This window comes from Centropristis striata, chromosome 22 (genome assembly GCF_030273125.1).
Source record: "Centropristis striata isolate RG_2023a ecotype Rhode Island chromosome 22, C.striata_1.0, whole genome shotgun sequence".
Taxonomy (NCBI): Eukaryota; Metazoa; Chordata; class Actinopteri; order Perciformes; family Serranidae; genus Centropristis; species Centropristis striata.
In genome coordinates, this window is record NC_081538.1 from 17442338 (window position 1) to 17460439 (window position 18102).

The window sequence follows — 18102 nt, forward strand, 5'->3', positions numbered from 1 at the left end:
ACTTTAATCTTTTACCTGGAAGCTATAATAGCTGCCCTACAAAGCCTAACTGCAGTGACTAGGCAAAGGGTCAAACTGAGAAAAATCACTTTAAACTTTAACGTGTTTTAACTGGCCAGCCAAATTACCAGTTTTAGGTAGGTAAGTGATATGACACTAATTTCTACATGTATTCATGATGTCATTTTTATGCTCAAAAAAATCATGATTTGTTTTATCTTTGACCCCAAAAATGTAGTTACTGCTCTCTGATTTTGCTGTAAGACCTGTCCGGGGTACACCCTGGACAGGGGTACACCCTGGACAGGTCTCCAGACTATCACCGGGCTGACACATAGAGACAGACAAACACGCTCTCATTCACTCCTATGGACAATTTAGAGTCAGCAATTAAACCTAAGCTGCATGTTTTTTGTCTGAGCAGGGAGGCAAACCAGGAAGTGCCTTAAGCTGCATTCTAATGAAAATTCCATCAGGGGGCGCTAAGTTTGGCTGCAAAAAAAATTTGTCCATTCATTTCAATGTAAAATTTGAAAACTTCTCACTTGATTTATTACCTCAGAAATATTTTTTAAGACAAGACTTGGGTCTCAATCACTAGTAAAAAGTCTTCTTTAATACAATTTCATGTTAATAGTTCAAATAATTGTTTATTTGAACGTTTTGTTCAGTAAAAATGTCTTATTCAGCGTTTGGTTGGACTAACAGACACTCCAAGGAGACGCTGTTCAGTTTTCTGAGGTAAGTAACATACATTTTGTTTTTTGCTAGCCAAAACTAACATCCCAGTTAATGCTCCAGTTAATGCTAACATGAATTAGCAGCGACTTCTCTCAGTCAGGCTGAGGTGTAGAGCGGCGTGTAGTCAGTGATCACATCCCTCTCGCTCCTCCACAGTCCAGATATGGTCTGCTCCCTGTATCGGAAACAAGATGGCGACACAAGATGGCGACGAGTGAAACGCTGAACTCGATGCTTCCAACAGGCCACAAACCAATGGGTGATGTCACGGTGACTACGTCCATTATTTATATACAGTCTATGGTCCTGACTAAGCTTCTGCAGATGCCATGTGACGAGGTAACGAATCTCTTGAAAATGAACTAATCACTTACTGAGACTACTGATTACTTCCCAGTCATATTAAAGATTAGTTCAAAGTGAATGAAACGTTCACAAGTGACACATCACTACTGGCAGGGCTGTTCCTAACTTGACTCCATAAGATGGTTGACATACTGAAGAAAGACACACATACTCAAGTCCAAGTCAAATTTCTTTACAATAAATAATGTTTATTACTGCAGTTATGAATCTAAATTCAAATGGAAAGCATTTCCCATTTAAGCCAACTGTAGAAGCTGCCACAGCTTTTATAGAATAGATCTCTAACTAACTGTTATTGTTGGGACTGCTGAGCAAGCAATCCCATCTACTCTCTCCTCAGTTTCTCTCTTATTGGTGGGACTGCTGGGCAATAAATGCAATCCCATTTATGTTGTTCTCCTTTTTCTTCTTCAGCACTGTTCATCTTGTATCTTTTAATACTTGTGAAATATTCAATGTTTTTCTGACCCCCCCCCCCCCATTTGAATAAATTGATGAAATGTTCAAGTTAGAGCGGGTGACATCACATGCAGAGTTGGGTTAAGATGTTAAACTTTAAAAAAAAAAATCTCTTAAATTTTTCCTTACACCCACAATTTTCTCTTCTTGTTTTTTCATCAAAACGTAGAAAAGTGTGCCCCCTTTTTCAAAAAAAGTAACTATCTACGTTAACGGATGAACACATTTTGCACAATGAGTCTCAAAGTGACAGGAGCTGGCCCATTGACTCCAATGTTAACTGAGAATAGAAATTTCAAGAGGAAAACACAAAAATATACTTTTTTTTAAAACTGGCTTTAACATTTCCCACAACACCACAAACATATCTTACAACAAGGTGCTCAGCAGAGTCCCTTCTCTCGTCATATACAAATTTGGGCAATAGGAATTACAGTCTGTGAGCTATAAACCGGAGTTTATGAGAGGTGCCTCTCAGTTTAATCTCTATTACATTAGGGTAACCAATTCAACTATTTGTATTAGGAATATTTATTTTAACGTAAACTTCTCTTTTAAAAGATTTACATACCTACACATTACAAAATAAATAATAGCCTATATTGTAAAACTTGATTTAAACCGTAGATTTCTATCTCTCCATTTAAATGCTGCTTGAAAGCAGCAGGGATAAGAAGTTCCGGTTTGTTTTCAGATTCCTTCAGCTGCTCTTCACACAGTTTAGCTCCCAGCCATTTATCAAGCGACATTGTCCTATACATGAAGCAATGCAATCCAGCTTCCAGCTTTTCAAGCAATGCGGTTTAGCTCCCGACTGTCCTTCAGTCAGATTTTCAGCAGCCAGCAATCCCACCGCAATTTCTTCAGAAATTGCATTCTCTAGTTTTTAATTGCACTACACTATAGCAGAGCAGATGGCCTGACATTCATCTAAATATCTTTATTTACAATAAAGCAATATGTGAACTCCTGAAACAAGGAGTAATGTAAACAGGGTTTGTCATTCAGTAAGCTCGGTAGAGTGATTTCTCTCGTCTAAAGCAAGAAATATGTAAAAGTTTTGCTTAAAATCTACATTCAGGATCTGAAGACATACACTGTTGAGAGTCCAAAGTGGTAGAAACTATCTGGAGAAAAAAAAAAGTAGCAAAACCCACTGCCAAATGTTCAAGAGGACATCTGTGATGAATGCAGACACATTCATAACCTGTAGTCACTGTGGTCCTGCTGGGTGCAGTTCATCAAATGTCCAGTAGGTGGTGCTGGTCTGACACGGCAGGAGGAAGGTATGAGGGTCCAGTATCATGCAGGCAACCTAGTCCTCCTCTCCTTCCTCCACTGTTCAGCAACCGGACACCAGCTGATAACCTGGGAATAAGAGAAAATACATCATAAGAAACATACAGCATTATACTTTGTATGTCTTAATTTGTATTATTTCACTGCTGAGGTTTGAGAAAGCAGCAACTCAGAATGGCATACATGAATTTTCCTTTCCCTTTCTACAATGTCATTTATTTGCCTTGTTCTAACTGGTTTTTGTCTCCTTAGAATCTATTTTAAATGCTTACAAGCGATTCTAGCATGAATTCAGTTGCTTTGATATGTTTACTAGTGTAACGTTCTTAATTTAATATCAAATTTAAACTATTTGTGGACCAAGACTGGAAAGAGTTAAAACTGCAGTCAAAACTTCTATGAAATTAACCTAAATACCTGCTACAGATCTCAATTATATAATCTTATAGTCTTGACCGTTATGTGACCGGTAATGTTATAATGTTGCAACAGAGTTCAACACGCAAACAAAGTTATTTTTAGTATGTTCTGATAGGGCTGCACAATGAATCGAATCTTAATCGTGATCATGATTTTGTCCGCCATGATTAAATCAACCTGATCGTCAGGCGAAATTTCCATTTTAAAATGCGGCTGTCCTGCATATCTAATCAAGCACTTTCTACACCAGTAGTCCACCAACCACCAGGGGGCGGGGCCGTTTTTCTCTCCTGAAAAAAGCCTGGTTGCTGATTGGATAGAACACTAAGCAGGATGTGACGTAGTACTCTATGCCACAACAACACACGCCATTTGTAAAAGCCGACGAAGCAGTGTTGCCAACTTAGCAACTTTGTTGCTATATTGAGCTGGCGGATCATTAAGAAGAGTAAGAACGAGTCGAATCAGCACATTCCTCCTGCAGCAGTCTCTCGCAGCTGCAGAGCCGAAGGGGATGTTAACCCAAGCAGCAGCTGCAAGATTATGGCCAAAATGATAATCACGATTATTTTGATCAATATTGTAATCACAATTATTAAACACGATTATTCATTGTGTTAGGGAAAACATCTGTATTTTTATTGCACTATACTTTTAAACAAACAATAGGAACAGTTCGCTAAGTGAACACCTCCTGTAGCAGCAGCACATACACACTGTACTGCTACAGAGCTAACTGTTAGCATATTAGCAATTTGCAGACTGGACGGGGTTAACATCCCCTCTGGCTCTGCAGCTGGGAAAGACTGCTGCAGGAGGACTGTGCCGCTTCAAGTCGCTCTTAACGAGCCCCGGCCCCCGCGCTCGTTAAGAACAGTTGAAACAAGTCTCCAATAACACCAGATAATGTTGCTGGATTTGTCGCCACTCCCTTTTTTTGAAAAATAGTCGCTAAGGGGGTCTAAAAAGTTGCTAAATATAGCAACAAAGTTGCTAAGTTGGAAATAGTGCTTCGCTGGCTTTTACAAATGGCGCGTGTTATTGTTGTGTAGAGTACTACGTCACATCCTGCTTATCGCTCGCCTGTTATTTACTTAGGCAGCTACATGAAACCTTAACTATGCGTTCGCCCCCTGGTGGTTGGTGGACTACTGATGTAGAAAGTGCTTATTATATTATATTATTATTTTAAAATGGAAATATCGCCGACGATCAGGTTAATTTAATGGTGGTGGCCAAAATCGTGATCACGATTAAAATTCGATTAATTGTGCAGCCCTATCAGAACATACTAAAAATAACTTTGTTCGCGTGTTGAACTCTGTTGCAACATTATAACATTACATCATAGCAGCTGTGTCTATACTCGGCTGATATTAAAATAACAAATCAATAGATTAGCTCTCTACTGTCTGTGTTGCAAAATGGCAGCAATGAAATTATATTAATGAAAAAATTATGCAGGGCAGAAAATAAACTGTATTACAGTTACTGAGAGTTAACCCCACACGCTGTGAACAGAGCTTAAAAATCTCTTGTACAAACTGTTTCTGAATCTTAGAGAGTACCAGTTGGTGCCTTCAGGGCCATTCCTTGTGATGGGTCCTGTCTTTCTTCTTCTTCTCATTTTTCTCTTTCTGCAGTCTTTCCAACTCGGCCTCATACATCATCTCCTGGATCAGGTATTTTTCTCTGCGCATTCTGTCCCGCAGGTCCTTGGGGAGGTCGGGGATCAGGTACGCGATCAGGGTTTTGATGGCAAAGACCATATGCTGTAAAAACAGAGTACGTTATCACAAACGTCAGAGCCATACAGACCAAATACTGAAGTGGGAAAGACTGAACACAACAAATTTAATCACTCACTGATTATTAATAGACAGTTATCAACTGACTTTAAAAGGGAGTTTGATTTGTTTTTCAAGTACATAGTTCTTTCTTTCTATTGTGTAATTAAAAAATGCAAGATAAGGACAATTCCTTTTCAAATGGTTGATGAAATGGGAAATGCCCCTTTGCTGTTACATTATGTCTTGAAGTGTAGTATTTTCCCCCATTGATATTATAGCACTGTTTTCTGTAGCTAGGGTTAGGGTTTGTCACAACAAACAACACCTTTGACTTTACCCACGGTTATTTAAACCATTGTCTGTGTACAATGTCCTTTTAATTGTTTTATTAAGTTGCTTTTTGTGACTTTGTGGAACACGCTAATTGAGATTAACTTGAACCACCTGTGTTAATGGCAATGTCATAGCATTTGGGCGTATGTTATGCATTTCATGAATTCTATTTCTCTTATTTTTAGTATGATTATCAAGTGTGTTTTATTGTCCATCTAATTATGCTAATTATGACATTATGTCCCTGTTTTTATATTCATTTATGCCATGTAATTTCCGTATTGGAAGGTACTTGCTGAATTCCTGTAAAGGTGTTTAAAAAATAAGCAATAAACCCTGGATACACAGACCAAGTTCATAACCCTTGTCCTGGTACCAGTTATTTTTGTCAAGCCAGCTAACACAAAGAAACCCTGGCACTGTCAAACTTTCTTCATGGTACACACCTCTGGTGTAACTAAAATACTTCTTTCAGTTATCAGTCCAGGTAATTTAAGAGTAAGATAAATCTAAGGCATTTAGAAAAAAATAATTCAAAGAGCCCTCTTGCTTTTGATGTTCAAAAGGTCGAAATCTTAGGAAGATTAGGAAGCATGTATAACAGCGGAACATTAAATATGATCAAGTAAAAGGGAAAGTAAAGTCACTTAGACTCCTTTATTTGCTGTGAACAAATTACAGAAATGTTGAATAAGATGAGGATGGGCTGTCAAGGGTTGAGACAGAAAGATAAAAAGCATTGATAAAGCAATATAAATTAATCAATTTTCAAACCCCGTCTGCTGTCTGGTGTCATGTGTCCCAGATTAAAAACACTGACCTCGAATACGATGATGAATGCGAGCCGGGCTGCCAGGACGTGCCAGAACTGTAGAGTGTATGAGTAGGGCTCAGCAGAGTCTGGAGGCTCCCTGTAGTCACGATACCTGGTGGGTCAAACAGGGTCATCACAAAGTAGCACTATTGATATCCACTCATGTTAGAGAGCCATAGTCTCAAAGAAACAATAGTTCAGCTCAGGATGCTGACACCTTCACAGATGTAATCAGCAGCATGTTGTTTTCCGTGACGTGGTGTTTATATGCGTTCCCAAGTTTCTTGCCTCTCTTCAGCTCTCCTACAGCAACAGCAGTGTGCAACATTAGCTTGCTTGCTTGCTAATGCTATTGCTAGAAAATACTATCTGATCGGCAAGCTTGCTAACCTACCTAACCGACTGTGATCACATATGCGACAGATTAAACACGGGAGACGCAACTGTGGCCGCCATCGCTAACTGTGCACAACGTCAGCAGCTGATCATAAGCAAAGCAGCATGGCTAAAACATAAACATAGTGATCATGAATTAACCGGCATCGCTAACTGTGCACAGAGTGTACGGTGCTTGTTGTAAACAAACAGAGATCGCTAAGTGAACACCTCCTGCAGCAGCAGCAGCACATAAACACTGTACTGCTACAGAGCTAACTGTTAGCCTATTAGACATTTGCAGACTGGAAGCTAAGAGGTTAACATCCCCTCCGGCTCTGCAAGTGGGAGAGACTGCTGCAGGAGGACTGTGCCGATTCGACTCGTTCTTACTCTTCTTAATGAGCCGCAGGCCTGCACGGCTCGTTAAGAAGAGTAAGAATGAGTCTCCAATAACACCAGAAAAAGTTGCTGGATTTGTCGCCAGTCGCTTTTTTGAAAAATAGTCACTAAGGCGGTCTGAAAAGTGCTAAATATAGCAATAAGTGGGGCGTCCCGGTGGCTCACACTGGTAGAGCTCTTACCATTAAGGCCGAGTCCTTGCTGCGGCAGAGCCGGGTTCGAATCCGGCCTGTGCTCCCTTTGCCGCATGTCCTCCCCTCTGTCACCCCCTTTCTATCTGTCACTTTCAATAAAAAAAGCATGAAAAAATAATCTAAAAAAAATAAATAAAAAATATAGCAATAAGTTGCTAAATTGTCAACACTGCCTCGCTGGCTTTTACAAATGGCGCTGTTGTGGCGTTGAATACTACGTCACATCCCGCTTAGCGTTCTATGCAATCAGTAACCGGCTTTTCTCAGGGGAGAAAAAAGTCTCTGCTCTTCTACAGGGACGAAAAAAGTCCCGACAACAGTCTGCTCCGGACGGCTCATATTCAAATTAGGGGCGTTTCGGCAAGTGAGACCCGTCTCATTCCGGTATTGGCCGGTGGAAACAGCCCTAATTGCTTTCTACTAGCTAAGGATGGCCTAAGCTAAGTTAAGGTTAGCCAGCTAGCTGTTACTGAGTTAGTCAGCATGGATCTTGCATGGTTGCTACATAGCGTTAGCTGATAAAGCAATTTGCAAATGGAAAGCTAGTTTGTATCATAGAGCCAATGTTTCAAATCAGTTATAGGAACATTAAAGATCAATAAATTACTCTAGACTGTTCTGGTTGATGCCTCACACTTACGGAGCTAATGCACAAGCAGTAGGCCACCAGTGTCAATAACAAAAAAAATCTGAAAATTCCACATAGGACCATAAGAACTTGTGTACTGAATATTTTATTTAGTTTAGTTGTCTTTTGTATAAAGGGAAAACTTTTGTTTTAAATTCCTTCCTGGGGTAAGACAAAAGCTCGCAGCAAATTCATTTTAAGTTTCCTGAAAGCGTTTTTTTTTCTTGTAGTGTAATAGATACCTTTGAAAACCTTAATTGTGGCTTGGCAACAGAAAAACCATAGGATGACAGTCACAGTTTATTTTTTAACATTTTGTGCTTGCAACATGCCTTACCTGCAAGACTTTACAGCTTCTCCAAACAGCTCGGAGCCATTAGTCTTGGACTGTGATCTCCTCTCAAAGTCAGATACCCGAAATATTGAGAGACTGGCGTTAACGTAACCCATCATGCACCTGAGGAATATATGGGAAAACATTTTATCCAGAACTTACAGAACCTAAAACAGGGACTTAAAAACACAGCTACACAAATTATTAAATTAAAAGAAACAAAGTCTTTACAGGATCAAGAGTCTAGCTAATTAGTAATTAATTGTATTTGCTCAAGGTAGACTCTTGATCCTGTAAGTTTCCTTTTTTTATTTGCTGAATATTTCTTCTCCAAGAATCGCCACCTTAACGCGGTGGAGGAGTTGGTCCTATCATCGATCATCGATCTTTGGCCTAGAGTTATCTGGTACCAAGTACACTTATGAGCAACTTGTATAAAGAACTTATATAGCGATTTTCTAGTCGCTTTGCGACCACTCAAAGCGATTTACACTACAGACTGCGCTCATTCACCCTGTCACACACACATTCATACTAGCAGAGGCTACCTGCCACCATTGGGCCACCATTCACATACCGATGAACACAGCATCGGGAGCAATTTTCTTGCTCAAGGATACTTCGACATGTAGGCTGCGACGGTCAGGGAACCACCAACCCTTCGGTTGGGGGCCAACCAACTCTACCAACTGAGCCACAGCCGCCCACATTATGGCCAATAACAACCACTCAGGTTTAGATCAGGCAGGCCGTTCCTCCCAATCACCTACCTCCAGGTTACACCATTGTTGCCCAGACTGGCAATGTAAAGCTGAGGCCCCTATCTGCGGGGTCTACGTCTAAATTTTTGCATGCTCAATATTTTTTGCCACTCAGTCTAAGCTGCAAATAACATTTGCTTAGCTTGTTTCTCTGGTTTCTTCCTTCGCCTGGTTCAAATACAGATGACCAAGATCCAGAAAGTGTAATTTAAAAATGTGGCTTAAAACTGGATCAGTAACTTCGGACAGACAAACACAGCACTGACACATGTCAAAGGGTATGGTGCCATTGACAGGTGACCAAATGAAATGAACTGTCATCTTGAATAAATTACATATTTCTCTGGGTTCGAAAATTTCTGGAAATCAAATTTCTTGTGATAAAGTACATACACAACTCAACAAAACATAAATCTAGTCATTTTTGTACATCTAAATCCGCAAAAGTTACTTATTATACATTTAAATCATCACTCACCCCTCCCCTGCTCGTCCCTGACCAGCACAAGGTCCATACTTGTAGGCATAAACAAGGCGAGGAATGAAGTCTGAGGTAACAGCGATGACAAAGGCATTAGTGATGACAGCCAAGATGCCGATGCCCTCTAGAATGCCATACCAGATCCCTGCCACAAACATGTACAATTAGACATGGAATTAAACCTTGAAATCATAGAACAAAGAGTTTTCTTGAGAAAAAACATAAACATATTAAATTCACCTATGTCTTTGGCTTGTGAGGGCAGAGGGCGCCGCCACTGTGTGACAAACTTGTAGGCGTCTAAACGAATCTCAATGACGTTGTTGAGCAGAGCTAAGAGCGGGGCCAGAGGGAAAGCTGCTACGAAGATGGTGGTGAAGCCAAACTGTAGAACTGAAACAGAAACCAAAAGCTTTCAGGTCCCATACTTCCTGTAGAGGTGTTAGCTACAAATTATGCATTTACAAATACAGCATGTATAGAGCGACTACATTCATTTGAGTCCTGTTCATGCCACTTGATTAATTCATTCACTCTCCTTTTAGCTTTGTTTTCCTTTCAACTATGGAAGAAAACAAAATGGTAAATGGACTGCACTTATATAGTGCTTTTATCCAAAGCACTTTACACTACACACTGAGCTCATTCACACGTTCACACACATATTCATACTGGTGGCCGAGGCTACCCTACAACAGTGCCACCTGCCACCATTGGGAGTTCATTCATACACCAATGAACACAGCATCGGAGGCAATTTGGGGTTCAGTATCTTGCCCAAGGATACTTTGACATGCAGGCTGCCATGGTTAGGGATCGAACCGACCGAACACCAACCTTCCAATCCGTGGGCGACAGCTCTACCAACTGAGCCACAGCTGTTAGCTGCGAAATGCTAAATACAAGCTAGTAGCTAACTTTGTGTATCTATGGTTTGGTGTTGAGCATGTAGTGTTGGTTTATAGGAGCCTTTTTGTTGCCTTTTGTGTCTGAAAACAACTCATAGAAGGGAGTGTGAACCAATTGAACAGTGAAGAATGAGGATAGACTGGAAAAAAGAAGAGGATGTAGCCACCAGGACTTCAGCCTTGTTTGTAGTCAGAAATGACCATGTTTGGACAAGAGGGTAGTTCTAACTAAGAGCCCAAGGACAGTTTTGTTAGTTTTCGGCGCCAAATTTGCTTGGATAGGTTTAGCCAAAAAAAAAAACCCTACTTGGTTAGATTTAGGAAAAGATCAGGGTTTGGATTACAATAAGTACCCCACACTAGAAGTTGTTTCAGGGGGCAAGTGATGTAGTAGAGTGGGTCTGTCCGGTAGTAAAGTGGGTGTGCTGTATAGGCTGCAAGACTGCAGATATGCCATTCTCCTTTAAATGTGCACAGTGCCATGTAGTGGGAATCAACAAAGGTCCTACGCTACAGTATTATTATTAAGTTACAACACAATATTATTGCGTTTTCATAAATTCTGTATTATGTTGAGTTTTTCAACAATATATATTGTGATATATTATCTTTGCCATTGATAAATATTGCTATGTCTCTATCGTGATTGACAGAAAGCTTTGGTAGTGACTACTCAATCACAAGGGAGGTACGTCCTAAAGCATACCCTGCTTTATTGTCTTTTTTTACTCTGAATGGGACCATAATTTAGAAAATTAAATTCATGCTGTTTTGAAGAACACTTGAAACTAGTGATTACGATCATAAACTTATAAGAAAAATGCTTACTGAGGAAATAAATCAAGTGAGAAATAGGGTCAATTCCTCAAAGACGTCTATACAATCTGACTTCTTTTTGTTTTTAGCTCCCACTGCTGGCTGTTAGAAATAATGCAGTTTTAGGACACTTCTGCATTGCCTTCACTTTTCTGACCAGTAGGTTACGTCCACTACTTTTATACAGTCTATGGTTGTTAGCATCTAAAAAATGGTTCAGAACACTGCACAGCGAAGTGATTCTCTTGGGGTTCATCACTCTGAGCAATCCCTTTTTTCCTATTCTTAACATAAAAATATTGATTAAGACTTAAAGGTTTAAGTTTGATCATAACCCAACCAGTCATAAATGTTACATTGGGGAGCAAAAATAAAGATGTGAGCAGGTGGAAAAGCTCACAGCCCAAATTTAATCCACAGCAAGTCAGAGTGACAGTTACATAACATGCAGCTGCTGGGACACCAAATGAACCTTAACCTTACACCTGATATCTAAGGTTGTGGCACTAACATCAGTAAGATTTTTACTGTCTATGAAAACAATGTATGCATAGCACTTGTTGCAACATACTCATTTCCAAGTATTCATCAAAGAGTCCATAGGCATTCATTGGTTGCAGGTTGTAATCTCTCTCCCACTGTGGGAAGCTGGCCTTGGCAATCTGTCCGTGCTCTCTCCTCAGCCTCCGCCGTGTCCACCAGTTCTGGATCAGTCTAGCAAAACAACAACAGAACAAACAACAACAAAGGATTGATTCAGTACGGAGATAAGTAGATCTGATTTCATGTACTATTACTCTGCAGCTAGGAAAAGAGTTGGCTCGCAATATTTTACACACACTTCCTGTTACAAACATCCCACACTGAATTGTTAATTAGTTGTGGTTTGATCAGAAACTTCTCCGTATGTCTTACATTTGAAGGTTCCGAAAACCCCCCACAACACTCACGGGTAGCCGAGCTCCATGAAATTGTTCCAGGTCTGTTTTAGCACCATGATGATCCCCATCTGCAGACAGAGGTCAATGAGACAGCCACTGGGGTGACACTACAGCAACAGGGAGACAGAGAGAAACCAATCAAACAATGGCACTCATTGCTGTGGAAGGATTTGTCATTGTTGTTTCAGGTTCTGTAAGCATCACATTTGCATTTAGAGTGTTACACTAGAAAAGTGACAAAATGAGGTATACTCAAAACGTTAGTATGCATCCTTGATTTTTGAGTGTGTTGTTCATGTACACTTTTCTCCCACAGTGCATTTCAAAGTGGCAATGGAGAAGCTACTCATAGCTGCAAAACATTATGATAAATCACAAATGATGGCAAAACATCACCAGAAAGATCTTCAAAAACAAGTATTACATTTTTGCCAAATTAAAAACCCAAAGTATGCATTAAATACATTTTCCCCAAAGGTGGTTTCTGTCATTTTTACTAGTTACTATGCTGATGTTTGCTTAAGTATTCATTTTTAAGGGTTTGAATTAGATGTGTGATGCCACAAAAAGGGAATGAGATGTCATGTTTTTATTGCAGTATTAATTCCTTCTCCATTGTTTCTGTTGTTCAGCACTGATTTTACAGTGGCTCTTTCATATTGAACTGTTTCAGAATCCTGATTAGAATCTTGTTGCTTTTGTTTTGAGTACTTCATGTGTTCTTATAATATTTTCCCTTCAGCATTATTAGAAAGCCTTGTACTGCACACAGGCATTTTTGCAAGCAAAGCAAATTAGACAGAGCAAGACTGCCAATACAAACTTATAATCAAAATGTTTTGTTGTCGGCAAGAACACCTTTCAGATGTTGCCTTGTAGCTTTTACCAGCTTTGTAAATGTTCATAAAAGCCACTAATATTTTCAAGCACCACCATGATTCTGCACGGTCACAGAAGGCTGACAATATTACTGTACATGTCACAATACAGAGATTTTTTCCATTTCCATTTCCGCAGCCATGGGAACAAGTGGGGCCACATTAGCTCAGCACCTAAAAGTGCAAGCTCAGGCCTTTAGTCCCCTTAGACCTCTTCAGTGCGTGTTATTCCCTCCATGTTCCCATAAGTACTGTTGGCAGCAGTGCTTACTGCTGAGGGGGGTTAAATGCCTGGTGGTTGGGCATACAATAATAGCTTAATGTCCAATTTAGAAATACTGGGATCCATAATGCTTTGCTGTTATTCTCCTATGGGAAGGCGGTAAGTAATTACTCACTTCTTCCAGTTTCCAGCGATTGATGAGGCGTAGATATGCACCAGGCCGGCCTGTAAATCTGTCAACCCAGGAGAAAAAAAGTCAATTTTAAAAGAAAGGTTCTTATATAAGAAGGCAGTTTTAGTTGTGTTTCACTAACATCCAAAGTCCTGTTGGTAAATGGATATGCAGCATCACAAAAAATCTGTTTAGTAGAAAAACACATCTTGATTTTGTGCACAAGTGAACCGGAATCAGCAAATCAGCTCTGCTCAAAGTTGGACTTTACAATATAACACTCTTGGGTTGAATCTTTTTAGCATATGACTGGTTTACTGTAAAATCTAAGAATACTTTTTGTGCCCTCGGGGAGTTCAAAGAGAATACAGCCAGTATTTTTGTCTATTTATCCATTTAAATATATGGTATCTGTTATGCAGATGACAAACATTTGTGTTCCATCATAAGACATCAGTAAGTTTTGTTTGGGAATTTCTCAGGGAAATCCTGGCCTTGAGTATCATATACCAATGTACAATTTGGAAAATTTCAGACCCCCTCCCAAAAACCCCAGTCTGCTCTGATTGGTCAGCATTTCTGGGTTTTACAACATCATTGCGGGGAATGAGTGTAACAGCACTGTAGCAGCACTTTCTTCCTTACTAGTATAATATAGGTGACATCACAACCCTACAGATGTCCCACTGGCTTGTTTAAAGACACAGTTCAGCCGTGTTTCCTTTAGGGGGAAGAGTGGCCACCGGGAAAGTCTCAGGCCACGCCCTCTCAAAAGTCCGCTCACTCTGCATGTTTCCATTACAAAAAGGCCCCCAGAGGGATTTACGAGACTCAGCAGGTGACGTATGGTTTTCAATCGTCACAATGGACTAAACACGGGAGATGCAACTGTGGCCGCCGTCGCTAACTGTCAATGTCAGCATCATAAACAAACCAGCATGGCTAATTATACACAGCGTCTCCGCTGATCATAAACATAGTGATGGTGAATTAACCTGCATCGCTAACTGTGCGCAGTGTCAGGTGCTTGTTGTAAACAAACAGAGATTGCTTAGTGAACACCTCCTGCAGCAGCAGCACATACACACTGTACTGCTACAGAGCTGACTGTTAGCCTATTAGCACTTTGCAGACAGGACTCTAAGGGGATTACATCCCTTCCATCTCCAGCTGGGAGAGACTGCTGCAGGAGGACTGTGCTGCTTCGACCCATTCTTACTTTTCTTAACGAGATGCCAGCCCCCACAGCTTGTTAAGAAGAGTAAGAACGAGTCTCCAAAAGTCTCCAATAACACCAGAAAAAGATGCTGGAATTGTCGCCAGTCGCTAAGGGGGTCTGAAAACTCCTAAATATAGCAACAAAGTAGCTAAGTTGGCAACAGTGCTTCGCTGGCTTTTACAAATGGCGCGTGTTGTTGCGGCATTAAGTTTTACGTCACATCCTGCTTAGCGATTTATCCAATCAGCAACCAGGCTTTTTTTTCAAGTTAAAAAAAGGACCCTGCTCTTCCACAGGGACAAAAAAAGTCCAGACAAAAGTCTGCTCCGGACTGCTCGTATTCAGACCTGCCTCATTCCGGGTATTGGGTGATAGTGGAAACAGGCCTTTTCTGAATATGTGCTGGATGCATTTCTTGGTAAGTTCAGTGTTTTGATACTATAGCACATAGACCTGCTCTATAATCAAAAAAGACACAGAAATCTCACTTTTTACTACCTTTAAGATGCAGGGCAGTTTTTTTGCAGTACTGTATTCAGAGTTGTGCATGATATTCTCACCTCCCCAAGAAGAAGGCGATATAGAACGTTGAACTGTTGAGGTTGACGAACTGAAAGAGGAACATCTTGAGGGTAAAACTGTTCTCCCACTCTGACTCTGTCCTTGGCTGTTCTGTGGCGGAATACAGATACTGTATAGTTAGTACAGAGACAAGGTCAGTGCACAGTAGTAATTATGTCTGCATCACCCTTTCAGCTTCAAGATTATTAGATCTGCTGGTGCAGTCAACTTACCTAAATTAGTAAGAAGAAGAGCAACTTTTTCATAGAGCTGGAAAAAAGTACAGTGTTTGGAGGCCATTAGTTAGGGAAGAACTTAAACTCATTATTCATGTTTTATTTTACACAGAAAGCAATGGACGGCAGATAGTCACCACGTTCAGGAGCATGATCACACAGAAGTTGATACAGACTGCCGTTCCCGTGGTCGCCACCTGAGAGTTGTTTCTGATGAGAGCCCAGCCGAAGGCGGCGAAGGTGCTGACGGTGATTACACGATAAATGACGATGCCAAACACAGCAGCAATCACCACCAGTATCTGTGAGGTCACATGACAACACCATTAATATCAAATACAAGACAAAGAACTGCGCGCCATAAAAAAGGCTTCACGATATACATAAAAAAGGAAATAGTACCTTACTGTACAAATGAGTTTAATTAGATGGAAGAATAAAATATGGCTTTTTATAATAATAACCTATATGTATATATATATATATATATATATATATATATATATATATATATATATATATATGACAGGTTTGAACAAGCCCATTATTGTAAAAAATTTGAAATATATATATCATATTCATAACAATAATGGGCTTTATTACAACAATGGGCTTGTTCAAACCTGCTAATGGAATAAAAACATATTAGTTTACATAAATAATAAAATAAAATAAAATAAAAATAATAGGCCTGGCTCTATGGAAGAAAAAAATATGGGTTTATATAAAAAAATAAACATAACAATATATTAAAAATACAACGACAAAATAAAAATGGCAGTGTTCACTGAAGTTGTTAAAAAGGGCTCCTATGGAAGAATAAAGTGTGGGTTTATATAAATGATAAATCTATATATGTATATATATATATATATATATATATATATATATATATATATATATATATATATATATATATATATATATATAATTTTATAATGTATTATCATTTATAGTATACTAAAAATACAACAACAAAATAAAAATAGTTTGTCCTATAGGCTACAAACAAGACTCATGTATAGATAAAAGTGAACCACATGCTGTCGAACTAATACATTTTTTGCTAGAGTATATTTAAATATTCAATCAAGAAATGTGGTGACACTACTTTTCATCAACATAATTAACATCAATAAGCCTCTAGACAGAGTACTTATAAAGATGAGAGTGGCACACCTGCTACTTGACATTTATTTAACCCAGAAACCCACCATGAAAAAGATTCCGGATGCTGAGACGATTAGGCGACTATATTTGTCAGTGAAAGCCTGGTAAGGCTCAGGCTTCCCAGATATGGGGTTCATCCTCTCCTTCTTGGAGTATTTGGCCTCAAACTGGGGACGTAATTCATCCTGAAACACAAAGGACAAGACACATATGACCAAAAATGTTGAAGTCAATGTAGGTATTTATAATCACTGTCTTGTCTTCTTGTCTGTGCAAAGGAGACTGAGACAATGAGTCACTTTCACACCCACAAACAGCAGTTTTTCGAGGACCACTTTTACCATTTTGTGTCTGATTGACAGACGAAGGTTGGAGTTTGATCCATATGACAGGCATGAACATTATAAAAGTTCTGACAAAACTTGGTTAAGGTATGATGACTGTGTCAGGGTCTGAGATTGGAAGAGCTTTTATTATAAAAGTGTTAATATTATACAGTTCCAGTGAGTCATGAATTGATTTGAGACCAGACTCCCTTGGTGAAGGCTCTCAGTACAGTCCCCCCTTAAAAAATACAATCCTTGCAGACTAGCGTAGACTGGAAATAAGTGTGAGTAGGCAAAGATTTCTCAAGGGCAGAGGAGATGTGAAGGAAGAAATATTCAGTGGAAACCTGTTTGTGCAAAGCCAAAGGGCATCAAGTAAGTTAGTAACTACTAAGAACGAACTCTAAACTAAAAATATAATTACAACATATACTTTAAGTATGGTAAGTAACTGGTAGGAAGTCCCGGGGAAGACACAGAACACGCTTCGGGAGTCCCCTAGGAGGAGCTTGACATTGTGGCTGGGGAGAGGGGCACCTGGAATGCCCTGCTTAGCCTGCTGCCCCCACGACCCAGCCCCGGATAAGCGGAGAAAAATGGATGGATGGACTTTAAGTAAATAATAGACCACACAAAGTAATTCACCTCCTCTTCCTCCCAGTCAATGAGGTCCCAGTCGTATGCGAGGACAGCCCTGCGTCTTTTCCAGAACTCCAGGAAGACAGTCGCTAAAAACAAATAAAGACAACCGTGTCAGTTGTTCGCATGCCACCATTTCTGTCACTCTTAAACAGTACCTGGGTTATTGGCTCCTGTTAAGGGCTGATATTATATCAGATAAATGTCTGATAAAACCAAAAAATTAGGATAGGATAGAAGCAACATCGCATTGTTGGCTTTGGTCATGTGGGTAGTCTAAAACACAATGGCGATTGTAGCTTGTTGTTATGGTGTCAACACACTTCAGTGCAGTTGTAAAGTATGTCTGCAGATTCTGAGTAGGAGACAGACATATAAATCTTTACCTGTTGATAATTTAATTCTACTATTAACTGTGTTTCGACTGTTATCGACATCATGGCAGAGTTGAAGAGACCATAGAGGACATTGACGGAGAAAACAAGAAAAGAAAAAGGAGAGTGAAAATTGTCAGATTAGCTCTGACTGGCACCCCGGCACTGTCAAACCGATACAGTACAAGAGGCCGTGGGACAAGCGTAAATCTTGTGTTACGGCCTCTGGTTGGGCCAGTGTC

The 18102-nt window shown here is 39.8% G+C and overlaps 1 protein-coding gene across 2 annotated transcripts in view; it reads right to left on the reverse strand.

The window, feature by feature from the left end:
• Window positions 1–1283: 1283 nt before the first annotated feature.
• Window positions 1284–18102, reverse strand: part of LOC131960496 (anoctamin-4-like) — a 68083-nt gene continuing 51264 nt past the window's right edge. For both annotated transcript variants that reach the window (XM_059325727.1, XM_059325726.1), the window contains 14 exons: window positions 17493–17575; window positions 16566–16706; window positions 15489–15653; window positions 15349–15385; window positions 15115–15226; window positions 13339–13396; window positions 12072–12169; window positions 11693–11835; window positions 9638–9790; window positions 9395–9542; window positions 8159–8278; window positions 6229–6334; window positions 4854–5057; window positions 1284–2934 (listed from right to left, as the gene is read on the reverse strand). In XM_059325727.1, the coding sequence (XP_059181710.1) occupies window positions 4866–5057; window positions 6229–6334; window positions 8159–8278; window positions 9395–9542; window positions 9638–9790; window positions 11693–11835; window positions 12072–12169; window positions 13339–13396; window positions 15115–15226; window positions 15349–15385; window positions 15489–15653; window positions 16566–16706; window positions 17493–17575 (1556 nt within the window). In that variant the 3' untranslated portion in view covers window positions 1284–2934; window positions 4854–4865. The remainder of the gene's footprint in view (window positions 2935–4853; window positions 5058–6228; window positions 6335–8158; window positions 8279–9394; window positions 9543–9637; window positions 9791–11692; window positions 11836–12071; window positions 12170–13338; window positions 13397–15114; window positions 15227–15348; window positions 15386–15488; window positions 15654–16565; window positions 16707–17492; window positions 17576–18102) is intronic.